Genomic DNA, 12,052 nt, shown 5'->3' with positions numbered 1-12,052 from the left:
ATTAAAGGACACTTAAAAGCAATTACAAAGAAAAATCTAAAATATCAAAATTCATTATTTTGTCAACCGTGTGTGAAGTATCTTGTGAGTTACATAGGTATTTTAGCTGTCTCATGTTTCGTAAGTACAAATGTATAGAAAAACTCAGTTCTCTGTGAAGACTAGGAAGTGTATTGTATATTGAACTAGTTCTTTGTGTTATTTTGATATTTAAAATAAATACAAAGTTCTTTGGTCCTAATAAAGCATATCTAGGTTTTATTGAACACATTTTAACAGCATGGAAATGCAGAACATACTCTGCATGACTCCTTAAAAATTGAATGCAAAGACCATAAACAAATGGAAAATCTGGCTTACCATACAGTTCCATCCATAAACCGGGCTTTTCCTTCCTTTACAAAATGGTCGTAAGGAAATCCCCAATTTTCCCACGGTGTAGATTGAGAGAGAGCCTGCGAAATACAGTTGACTCTTGAATAATGTGGGTGTTGGGGGAACTGACACCTGGTGTAGTTGAAAATCTGTGCATAATTTTGACTCCTCAAAAAGTTAACTACTAATAGCCTACTGTTGACCAAAAGCCTTACCAATAACATAAACAACACATATTTTGCATGTTATATGTATTATATACTATATTCCTAACAATATAGTAAGCTAGAAAAAATAAAATGTTAAGAAAATCATAAGAGGAAAATACATTTACAGTACTGTAAAAAGTCATGTAAGGGAACCAGTGCAGTTCAAACCCAACTGTCACCTACATTTGCAAAGATGTGACTGGGATGTAGGGAAACAAGCAATAATGCAATACCCTGGAACTATTAACAACTATGGTATTCCCTCCCCCAGATCCAACGGGACAAGGGGAAAGACCCCTGTGGAGAGGGCACCTGTTCAGCTATGTGTTGCTTTTAATGTTGAGATGTAGTCAGCCCAAGGTGGGAGAGGGGAGGAAGTAAGTACCCTCCCCTCCCTCTTTTTCCTTAGTGATCTCCCTCTTTGAAGCAAAACAGAAGCCACAGAGTAAAAAGGCTATTAATGTAGCATATACAGAATGTAGATCAGAATCCCACAGCAAAGTACAGTCTGGAAAACAGTGGGGAGTAGAAGTGAAGGGGCAAATACAAAATATCCAGTACAGTAAAAAAAAAATTGTGTTAATAGCATTTGTTCATGAAAAACTATGAAGGGAAAACATTAAAAAATGTGCTATCACCATGTTAAAAGAGTTGCAGCAAACATTTCAGTGACTTAAGCTTTAAGAGGACTTATATTTGCAATGTTAATTTGATGAATAACAATAATATGAAATAATATAAAGTGTACTTGAAAATCATTGTAATTAATATTAACATTTTTTGCTTAAAAAAACTAGTAGTGTTCTTACTGTGCATCAATCCTAAAGGCTTCCCCCCCCCAAAAAAAACCTCAATAAACAATTTTGTTTAAAAATTGTTAAGGTAACAGGATTCAACTTCAGGTTATGTTGGGCATAAGTGAATGTAATTTAATATCTCCCCTGTCTCATTTTTCTACTCAGACTTTGCTTTCTCTATACTTCGTGTACCCATACACACATCCATACATTATAGTTTCTTAATATCTTTAGAGGCAGTATGGTGTAGTGGGTAAGAGCAAAACTAAAAACTGCCTGTGTACATATCCTAGCTTTGCAAGTTGCAGTCTTGTATGCTCTGTATTGTTCATCTGTAAAATACAAATAGGAGCTATTTCACAGAGTTGAAGTGAAAGTTGAGGTAAATGTGTAAAGGACTTTAAACAATCCCTGGAATATAGTAATAGCAATATGCAAGCCATAATCATTATTATTAGATACCTACAGTTAAAAACCAAGAAGTTGTTAAGGGCAATGGCTGTCAAAACCATTACTTACGAATTCTTGGAAATCTCGGTTTTCTTTGTTTATCTAGTTTTGCTCCCTGAATTCTGAGGTAAGAACCAGCACGGAGAATTACTGAGAACTTGTATGGTCAGTCACTGAAATAAGCACGTTCACACAACTATAAATTTAATTTTCTTCATTTTTCTCCCATCTCTCCCCAGGAAACCGCAAAAGGAAAGCTAATCAATATAATTCTGGGTGGGGTCTATTAGATGAGAGGAATGATTTAAATTAATTTTTGCCTACTTAACGGTTTTACCTAAGGTTGTCTCGGGCACCCGCAATGATTGCTACATTTACTGTGGAAATGCTTTTACTCTGTCCCCTTTAACCCAACCTGTTTACAAATAAGCTAATTTCAATTCTAAACCATGGGTTTCGGGGTGTCGTCAAGACTCCACCAAGGTTTTCGCCCTCTTCACGCAGAGCGAGCGGCTGCCCATGTAATCGTTTAAATAAGGCGCTGTCGTCCCATTGGCCGGAGGCTGCTGCCCATTGATTGGCCTTGTAAGGAAGTGGGCGGTTCCCGGGCGCACCCATTGGTGGAGGCGAGAAGTTTAAACCGAGGTTAGGGCCACACTTGCTTTGCTCCGCTTTGGAGTTTGCGAATTTGTGGCGTTTGTTTCTTTTTTTCCGGCGTGTCGGCGACTGGAAACGAAAGGGGGGAGAATTCGCTGTACGACCTCCACAGCCGCCTCCGAGGGGCCGCGGCCGGGGTCCCCGCTCCGCAGCAGCCTTGTGGGAGCCGCGCCAGAATCTCGGCGGCGTCTCGAAGCTGCCATGGCGACCCGGCGTATGGGGCGAAGCTGGGAGGTGAGCCCCACCGAGCGGAGGCCGCCGGCTGGGCTGCGGGGCCCCGCGGCCGAGGATGCGGCAGCTTCCCCGCCGGTCCTGTCTCTCAGCCACTTCTGCAGGTCTCCTTTCCTCTGCTTCGGAGATGTGCGCTTGGGAGCCTCGCGGACGCTGCCTCTGGTCCTGGACAACCCTAACGACGAGGTCGCTGAAGTGAAGATCTCCCACTTCCCAGCCGCGGAGCAGGGCTTTAGCGTCTCGCAGCGCTGGTTCGAGCTGCAGGTAGGTGGTGGGAGGGGCGTGCCCGGGCCTGCGCCCCGGCTCCCTGCTCTCCTGTGCCCTCTTTGCGGGGGGTGGGAGGGGGCGACTTGGAAAAGACACCCACAAACGAAGGATGCCCTAGCTCCTTTTCACTGATTCTGGGCTAGTCCTTATCCCACCTGCTCCACAGATGGTTAGGGTAAGTGCTAATTTGGGCGGTGACAGCACATCACCGCGCGTGCAGGGTGCATCTTTAGAAGCATTTTAATAGATCTATCTATTTAGTTATTTTTAGGATTGCCGGGAGTAACTTGGTTAGAGCAGCTTTTTAAAAAATTATTGCTTCCTATCAGTCATCTTATGCGTTTTAGTGTCCATATGTATCAGGGAAACTGACTCCAAATAGAGTCAGGGTAACTACTTATGCAGGTGAAATAGGGAGCTTTGTTTTGGCTGAATGTGTCTACAGCAAAAAAACAAGCATGGGTGGTACATGTTTTAATATCATACTCCTTTTTTTCCTCTCTGCTACAGTGTCGTTTTAATGGTGAATCAAATTTAATTTTACAACTGTTGCTTCAAGAACAACCTGCGTAGCTGTTCTGCATTGCATTGGCCATAGTAATGTTCCCATCCCTCTTACCAAAAGCTAGAGAATTTATATTATTTTGACTGCTGTGGCCTTCCCATTGAGAACCTCTGAAAGTGTGAAAATAAACCATTAGCTGAGGGAGTCTGACTAGTCTATACAACTGCTTCATAATGTAGTGAGAAGAGGCTCTAATCTGAGGTCTATTAACTTGTGAGCCAGCAGTGGTTCAGTTACACTTTAAGAACCTGTCTCTCCCCTCTACTTTAGGAATGCCTGCTTTTCGTTCTATGCGAAGATAGACTTTTTTTTTTCCATCTGTATAATACTTTTTATTTCTTTTTGTTATGTGGACTAGAGTTGTTTTATGGGGTTTTTCAATTTATTTTGTTAGAATTTGCTGTTTTATAGGATAAAAGTTCACTTTTTTAAAGTGTTTTTTTGTTTATGTTAGTGACCATACAGTACATCATTAGTTTTGATGTAGTGTTCCATGATCCATTGTTTGCGTATAACACCCAGTGCTCCATGCAGTACCTGCCCTCCTTAATACCCATCACTGGGCTAACCCATCCCCCCACTCCTCTCCCCTCTAAGACCCTCAGTTTGTTTCCTGGAGTCCATAAAACTAGCTGTTTATGATGTTTTATGGTTTCTACTTTAAAACAAAACTTGTCTTTTTTCCCCTGAAAAACGATGGACACAGAGTTTGTTTTGTTATTGTCAGAGTTTTTTGCATTTGACAAATTTTTGCCAGGCTACAGGTATAGATGCAATTAAGATTTTATTATAGGGCGCCTGGGTGGCTCAGTTGGTTAAGCGACTGCCTTCGGCTCAGGTCATGATCCTGGAGTCCCGGGATCGAGTCCCACATCGGGCTTCCTGCTCAGCAGGGAGTCTGCTTCTCCCTCTGACCCTCTTCTCTCTCGTGCCCTCCATCTCTCATTCTCTCTCTCTTTCGAATAAATAAAATCTTTAAAAAAAAAAAAAGATTTTATTATAATTTTATTTTTTTGTTGAACCTTGTTACTATTAGTGGCTTTTTTCCTTATAATGAAATTAGGGTAAGAAAATATATTTGACTTGTTAAACTTACTAGGGTGTAGAGCATTGGTGACTAACAATTATTAGTCATCTGTATTCTAAACTGTACGTAATATGTTTCGATTATTATGCATCACTATTTTTATACTCATTCAAAATGTGTTCTTTGATTATAGCCTAAAGAAAAAATAGTTATTTCTGTTAAGTGGACACCATTAAAAGAAGGCCGAGTAAGAGAGATTGTGACATTTCTTGTAAATGATGTTCTGAAACACCAAGCTATATTACTAGGAAATGCAGAAGAACAGAAAAAGAAAAAGGTAATAAGTTTTAATCATTCTGTGATTTACTTTAAGAAAATAAGAACATGTAAAAATTTTGAGAAGTCTTTTGTGTTATTTTGTTTCAGATTTTTATTTAAATTCTAGTTAACATATAGTGTAATATTGGCTTCAGGAGTAGAATTTAATGATTCATCATTTACATATAATACCCATTGCTCATCACAAGTGCCCTCCTTAATCCCCATCACCCATTTAGCCCATTCCTCACCCACCTCCTCTCCAGCAACCCTCAGTTTGTTCTCTATAGTTGAGTCTCTTAAGGTTTGTCTCCCTCTTTTTTTCCCCCCTTCCCCTATGTTCATCTGTTTTGTTTCTTGAATTCCACGTATGAGTGAAATCATAGGTATTTGTCTTTCTGTCAGTGATTATTTCCCTTAGCATAATACACTCTAGCTCCATCCACCTTGTTGCAAATGGCAACATATTCTTTTTGGTGACTGAGTAATTGTCCATTGTGTATATATACCCATCTTCTTTATCCATTCATCAGTCAGTGGACATTTGGGCTCTTCCCATAATTTGGCTATTGTTGATAATGCTACTATAAACTTTGAGGTGCATGTGCCCCTTTGAATCGGCATTTTTGTATCCTTTGGGTAAATACCCAATAGTACAATTGCTGGGTCGGAGGGTAGTTCTATTTTTAACTTTTTGAGGAACCTCCATACTGTTTTCCAAAGTGGCTGCACCAGTTTGCACTCTCACCAACAGCATAGGAAGGTTCCCCTTTCTCTGCACCCTTGCCAACATCTGTTTCCTATGCTAATTTTATCCATTTTGACAGGTGTGAGGTGCTATCTCATCGTGGTTTTGACTTATATTTCCCTGATGATAAGTGATGTTGAGCATCTTTTCATGTGTCTGTTAGTCATCTAGATGTCTTCTTTGGAGAAATGTCTGTTATGTCTGTTCTTGTTTTCTGCCCAACTCCTGATTGTTTGTTCTTTGGGTGTTAAGTTTGATAAGCTCTTTATAGATTTTGGATACTAACCCTTTATCAGATATGTCATTTGCAAGTATCTTCTCCCATTCCTTAGATTACCTTTTTACTTTCATTGATTGTTTCCCTCACTGTGCAGAAGCTTTTTGTCTTGATGAAGTCCCAATAGTTCATCTGTGCTTTTCTTTCTCTTGCCTTCAGAGACCTTTTAGTAAGAAGTTGCTACAGCTGATGTCAGAGAGTTTTCTGCTTGTGTTTTCCTTTAGGATTTTGATGGTTTCCTATCTCACATTTAGATCTTTGATCCATTTTGAATTTACTTTTGTGTATGGTGAAAGAAAGTGGTTCAGTTTCATTCTTCTGCATGTGCCTGTCCAATTTTCCCAGCACTATTTGTTAAAGAGACTTTTTTCCATTGGATATTGTTTCCTTCCTTCTTTGTTGAAGATTAGTTGACCATATAGTTGTGGGTCCATTTCTAGGTTTTCTGTTCTGTTCTGATCTATGTGTCTGTTTTTGTGCCAGTACTGTACTGTCTTGATGATTACAGCTTTGTAATAGAGCTTGAAGTCCAGAATTGTGATGCTTCCAGCTTTGCTTTTCTTTTTCAAGATTGCTTTGGCTATTCAGGTCTTTCGTGGTTTCATACAAATAATAGGATTGTTTGTTCTAGCTCTGTGAAAAATGCTGGTGGTATTTTGATAGGGATTGCATTAAATGTGTAGATTGCTTTGGGTAGTATAGACATTTTAACAAAATTTGTTCTTCCAACCCATGAGCATGGAATGTTTTTCCATTTCTTTGTGTCATCTTCAGTTTCTTTTGTAAGTGTTCTGTGGTTTTCAGAGTACAGATCTTTTACCTCTTTGATTAGGTTTATTTCTAGATATCTTGAGTGTTCAGAATGATTGTTTATCTAGCTGTGCTTGAAGGACAAGGCAAGCATAGGGTCCCCCTACTATTCCATCATCTTAACTCCTCTGAGAGATCATTTTGGTAAGTCTTGAGGTAACATACATAATATTGCTAATTTAAAGGTAATATTCAGTAGCTATCAACTTAACCTGTATGTTTTGCTTATTTTTTGCAGAGGAGTCTTTGGGATACGAGTAGTAAGAAGAAAATGTCAGCCTCTTCAAGTAATAAGAGGATTTCCTGTATTCAAAATGTTAACAAAACATTTTGTGTTTCACAAAATGTTGACAGAGTTAGGAACCCACTACAAGCTTGTGAAAATTTGGCTATGAATGAAGGCTGTTCCCCAACAGAAAACAGTTCTTTAATCCTTGAAGAAAATAAAATACCGATATCACCTATTAGTCCCATTTTCAAAGAATGCCATGGTGAGACTTCCTTGCCTCTTTCTGTACGTCGGTCTACAACATACACATCTCTTCATGCCTGTGAAAATGGGGAACTGTTGAAAGTAGAAGGTGCCAGCATTTTGGAAGATTTTAATTTTAGTGAGAAAGTTGTAAATGAAACTTCCTTTAACTCCACAAATAATATTAATGGCCAAACTGAAGAGAATAGTAAACTTATTCTTACCCCAAACTGTCCTTCTACTTTGAACATTACACAAAGCCAAAGAAATTTTCTAAGTCCAGATTCCTTTGTAAATAACAGCCGTGCAGCTAATAATGAACTAGAGGTAGTGGCGTGTCTTTCATCAGATACGTTTATGAAAGATAATTCAAGGCATGTGCATTGGGAATCAAAAACTGTACATGAAAATTACCAGACAATCTTAAGTCCTGATTCTTTCATAAATGACAATTACGGACTAAATCAGGATCTAGCATCAGAGTCAATTAATCCAATTCTATCCCCAAATCAATTTGTAAAAGATAATATGGCATATATATGTATATCTCAGCAAACATGTAAATTATCACCATCATCAAATAAAAATTCTCAGTTCTCACAGTCTCCTGAAGATCAGAGAACAAATGGAGATTTACCTCATATTCCTGAATGTCAGGGTTCAGAATCTCCCAAAGCTATTTTTGAAGAACCCAGAGCTTTAGAAATGAAGTCAAATTGTTACAGTTCTACAAAAAATCGACCTAAATTTTCTGCAATTCAGGATATTTCTAGTTACAGCCATGATAAACTTAAAAGACGCCCAATACTTTCTGCTACTGTTACTAAAAGTAAACCCACTTGTACCAGGGAAAACCAAAAAGAGACTAATAAACCAAAGGCAAAAAGATGTCTCAACAGTGTAGCAGGCAAATTTGAAAAAGTAACAGATAATCAAAAAGAGAAAGATGGTTTTCAATCTTGTCTTCCAATCATAGATCCAGTATGCAATAAATCTACAAGTTATAAAAATGTAATAACTCCTCCCTCAAAAACCACTTTAGTTGCCCGTAAAAGAAAGAGTGAGGGAGACAGGGACGAAGCAAATGTTAGAATTACAGTTACAGAACATACAGAGGTACAAGAAATCAAAAGAATCCATTTTTCTCCTGTGGAATCTAAAACATCAACTGTTAAAAAAACGAAAAAACTGGTAATACCCATCTCAAAACATATGAACAGAGAGAAATTAAACCTGAAGAAGAAAACTGGTGAGTCTCGTTTATAAAATCTTCGATGAAAATATACCTCTAGGGTGCATATTTGCTCTTTCTTTTGGTTTAGTAAATTGCCCATTGATAAGCTTGAATTAAGTTGCACTTTTCATTTACCAGTTTGCTTAGTAGTAGTTGGGGCCGAATTCTAAAATAGTTTTGATCTTGTTCTTAATGAAACTTTGATATTTTGTTCACTTTTTGCATTAATTTCAATTTAAAAAAAACTGCATTAAAATACTTATCTTGATTACAGAGTTACTTGGCACCCCTCAAGTTTTATACCCAGGGGAAGTACTTTACTTGCCTCACTAAGGTCCAGGCCCTGACTGGAAGACCCAGTGATGTGCCTGGCCCCCATCATACCATCTGAGAAAATGCAAAAGAGGCCTTTGCATACTCTGTGCACCTCCTGACATTATTCTCCCTCAGCCTTTACTTAGCCATTAATTAGGAATGAAGATAGGGCCCCAGAGCTCTGCATTCCTTTGGGAAAAACATCACTGTTCCTTCCCCACTACTTGCAGCCTTACCATCAAATCTGCCTCAAAAACAGGACTAATTCCATCATGCCCTTTTAACCCAAATTACCTCATGACAGTCAAGTTCCAGGCAGGAAAACAAATCACACTACTTACTTAGCAGATAATTTAAAAGAATCCTAGAAGTCCCAAGAAGTATCATACATTTCATTTCTCATTTATTATCTCATTTCCCTTTGAACATCCCCTAATTTGAACATCCTCTCATTTATTATCTCATTTCTCTTTGAACATCCCCTAATCTCCAGCTCTTTAAACTGTCTGTGCCCTCTGAACTCATGGTCCTTCATTAGCATTGTCTTTTATAAACATTCCCTCATTCTGTTACCTTGCTGAAACCTGGCTCTTCTGAAAACACTGTTTGCATTGCAACCCTCTCAAGTTGTGTCTGTTTTCTTTCCTATTCCTCTGACCTTGGGCCTCTTGATGAGATAGTGGTCCACCTTCCTTCTCACATCTACTTCTAGACTATTTTTTTCTTTATCCTTGAAAACAAACGAAAAGAAAACAAACAGCAACAGAACAGCTTGAAGTTCATTTTTCATTCTCTTCCACCTATATTCCTTCTTGTAATAATGAAAGATTACTCTCAAGATTTTTACATTTGGTTCATTTGGCTTCTCCAAAACAGCCATCATTATTTTTTATCATTTCAAAATCCTTGTAGGATCTTTCCAATATCCAGGCCTTTTAGTTCCAACGTACTTAGTCCTAAAAACATCTCCATCTCTAATCACCGTCTCTATGATTTTAGCATTTTCTCTAGAAACCCAACTCAAACATTTTTTTCTCCCCTTCCTACACGTACAGTCCTTTAATCCAGCATGGTTTCAGCAGCCCTCATTCTGACATGTCCTTACTTTCTTACTTCTACAGCTTGGATTACATAACTCATGATCATTCCATTGATCTCTCTTCCCCTCATTTGTCTCGCAAATTCCAATCCCAATCCAACTCTACCTGCTCTGTGCCTGAATCTTGCTGGTTGGTCTTTAAATTAATGACCACAAATCTCAAGTAAGCCCTTAACTCTTTTTGGCTATGTCTTTTTGGGTTTATTGACTTTTATCACTTTGCTACAGACTGTCTCATCCCTCCCTTCTTTTCTCCTGAAACCTCTTAACACTTTTCTTTCCTCCTCTCCCATGATTGAGAATAGTAGGTAACACTTACTGAGCGTGTCTTCTGTCAGACCCAGTTGTAAGTGCTTTACTGTTACCTCCTTTAATACTAATAACAATCACACAAAATAATTGTTATCAATACATTTTCAAAATGAGGAAATCAGTGCCTCCAGAAGTTGAATAATTTGCCCAAGATCGCAGAGGTAGTAAATGATAAAGCTAGGGTTCTATCCCAGGCAGTTAGGCTCCAGAGATAGTCCTCTGAACCTTGTCTAAACTGATGATCTGCTTCTTGCTTCATTGAGTCAGTAGAAGTATTGAAGAAAACCTTAACACACTTGACATTTACCACCCTTACTTGTGTTTCATCCACTGCTTTCTTCCCACTTACTAAAGCATGAAATGTCTATGCACTCGATGTGGCTGGGCTCTTTACTGGTACAAGAGATCCTGTGCCCTTCTACGCAAGGACGTTGCTTTAGTGATTGTCTTCTTTCTCCCATATTTTCCAATTTTTTACTCCCTGAGTCATTTCTGATACAAATATGCTGTTATTCCATCCCTTAAAAAACAAAAACTTATTAATACCATTTATCCCTCCTTTAGCCCCTGCTCCATTTTTCTGCTTTCTTTTTAGCAAGACTCCTTAAAAGAACCTAAGTATTCACTTTGTCATTGTTCACTGAGATGTGTATACTTTTATGTGTAAACATTTACTTGAATTAAAAGGTGCTTTTTAATGTAAAAAAATCATTTAGAAAGTTGCTTGTATTAGCTGTTTCCACTTTTTTGAACCCACTTCAGTCAGGTTTTGACTACTGAAACTTTTCTTGTCGATTAAAACCTCCCTCCACACTATTAAATCTGATAAATATTTATCAATCTTCATCTTGAACTATTACACTGATACTTTGAACCTCTGTCTTCTTGGAACACGTGATGCTGCCATTCCCACTCCCTCCTGGTTCTTTTCCTACTTGTTGCTTCTCAGTTTTCCTTGTGGAGTGCTCTTTATTACTCCAAACTCTAAATCTTGGAGTAAGTGAAGGCTTAGTTACTGACCCTTTTTCATACTCTTTCTTTCTTTTTTTTTTTGAAGATTTTATTTATTTGTCAGAGAGAGTGAGAGCACAAGCAGGGGGAGCGGCAGGCGGGGGGAGAAGCAGGCTCCCTGCTGAGCAAGGAGCCCGATGCGAGATTCGATCCCAGAACCCTGGGACAATGACCTGAGCTGAAGGCAGCTGTTTAACTGACTAAGCCACCCAGTCGTCCCCCTTTTTCATATTCAGATTCTTACTTATTTCCTTAGTGATCTCGTTCCATCTCATAGTTTTCAGTGCTATCCATACATGGAGGCCTCCCAGTTTTGTGTCTTTAGGATGGACCTCAAATTTATTTTATCCAACATGTAACATTTCTGCTTCACTGTCTAGTGAACATCTTTATTTAATTTGTCCAAAGCCAAACCTTTGCTGTCCCCTCTCCCATGATACTCCTACCTGGCATGTCATTCCCATCACAATACTTCTTGTTGGGACCTCTCATCTCAGGCCCAAACCTTGTAATGTCCTTAAGTGTATTTCTCTCCAACCTTTTCTTTATAAATTCAGTCTGTCTGATTCCAAATTCAGTCCTTCGATGAATCCTATCTTCTCTTTCTTCTAAATACAGAATCTGATCACTTCTCACCATTTCCAGTAGCACCTGATTTAGTCTCTCATTGCAGAGCCTACTAATAGATCTTGCTTTCACCTTTGGCTTCTCTATAGTCTATTTTTCATATAGCAACCAGGGTAATACTTTAAAAATTAGTTGGATTCTGATGTTCTCTGGTTCTGTACCCTCTAATGGCTTCCCATTTCACTGAAAGCCAAAGTTTTTCCAATGATGTTCAAGGCCTTGTGAGATTTGTATTACCACCCATCTCCCCA

The 12,052-nt window shown here is 38.7% G+C and overlaps 1 protein-coding gene across 4 annotated transcripts in view; it reads left to right on the top strand.

The window, feature by feature from the left end:
* Positions 1-2,465: 2,465 nt before the first annotated feature.
* The window catches only part of ASPM (assembly factor for spindle microtubules), a 64,343-nt gene continuing 54,756 nt past the window's right edge, over positions 2,466-12,052 (top strand). For all 4 annotated transcript variants that reach the window (XM_073884464.1, XM_025855223.2, XM_025855221.2 and 1 more), the window contains exons 1-3: positions 2,466-2,983; positions 4,772-4,915; positions 6,970-8,452. In XM_073884464.1, the coding sequence (XP_073740565.1) occupies positions 2,690-2,983; positions 4,772-4,915; positions 6,970-8,452 (1,921 nt within the window). In that variant the 5' untranslated portion in view covers positions 2,466-2,689. The remainder of the gene's footprint in view (positions 2,984-4,771; positions 4,916-6,969; positions 8,453-12,052) is intronic.

The sequence above is a fragment of the Callorhinus ursinus genome, unplaced genomic scaffold (assembly GCF_003265705.2).
Source record: "Callorhinus ursinus isolate GAN/ISIS: 27379988/994484 unplaced genomic scaffold, GSC_fseal_2.0 scaffold57, whole genome shotgun sequence".
Taxonomy (NCBI): Eukaryota; Metazoa; Chordata; class Mammalia; order Carnivora; family Otariidae; genus Callorhinus; species Callorhinus ursinus.
This window is presented reverse-complemented; position numbering and strand designations above follow the sequence as displayed.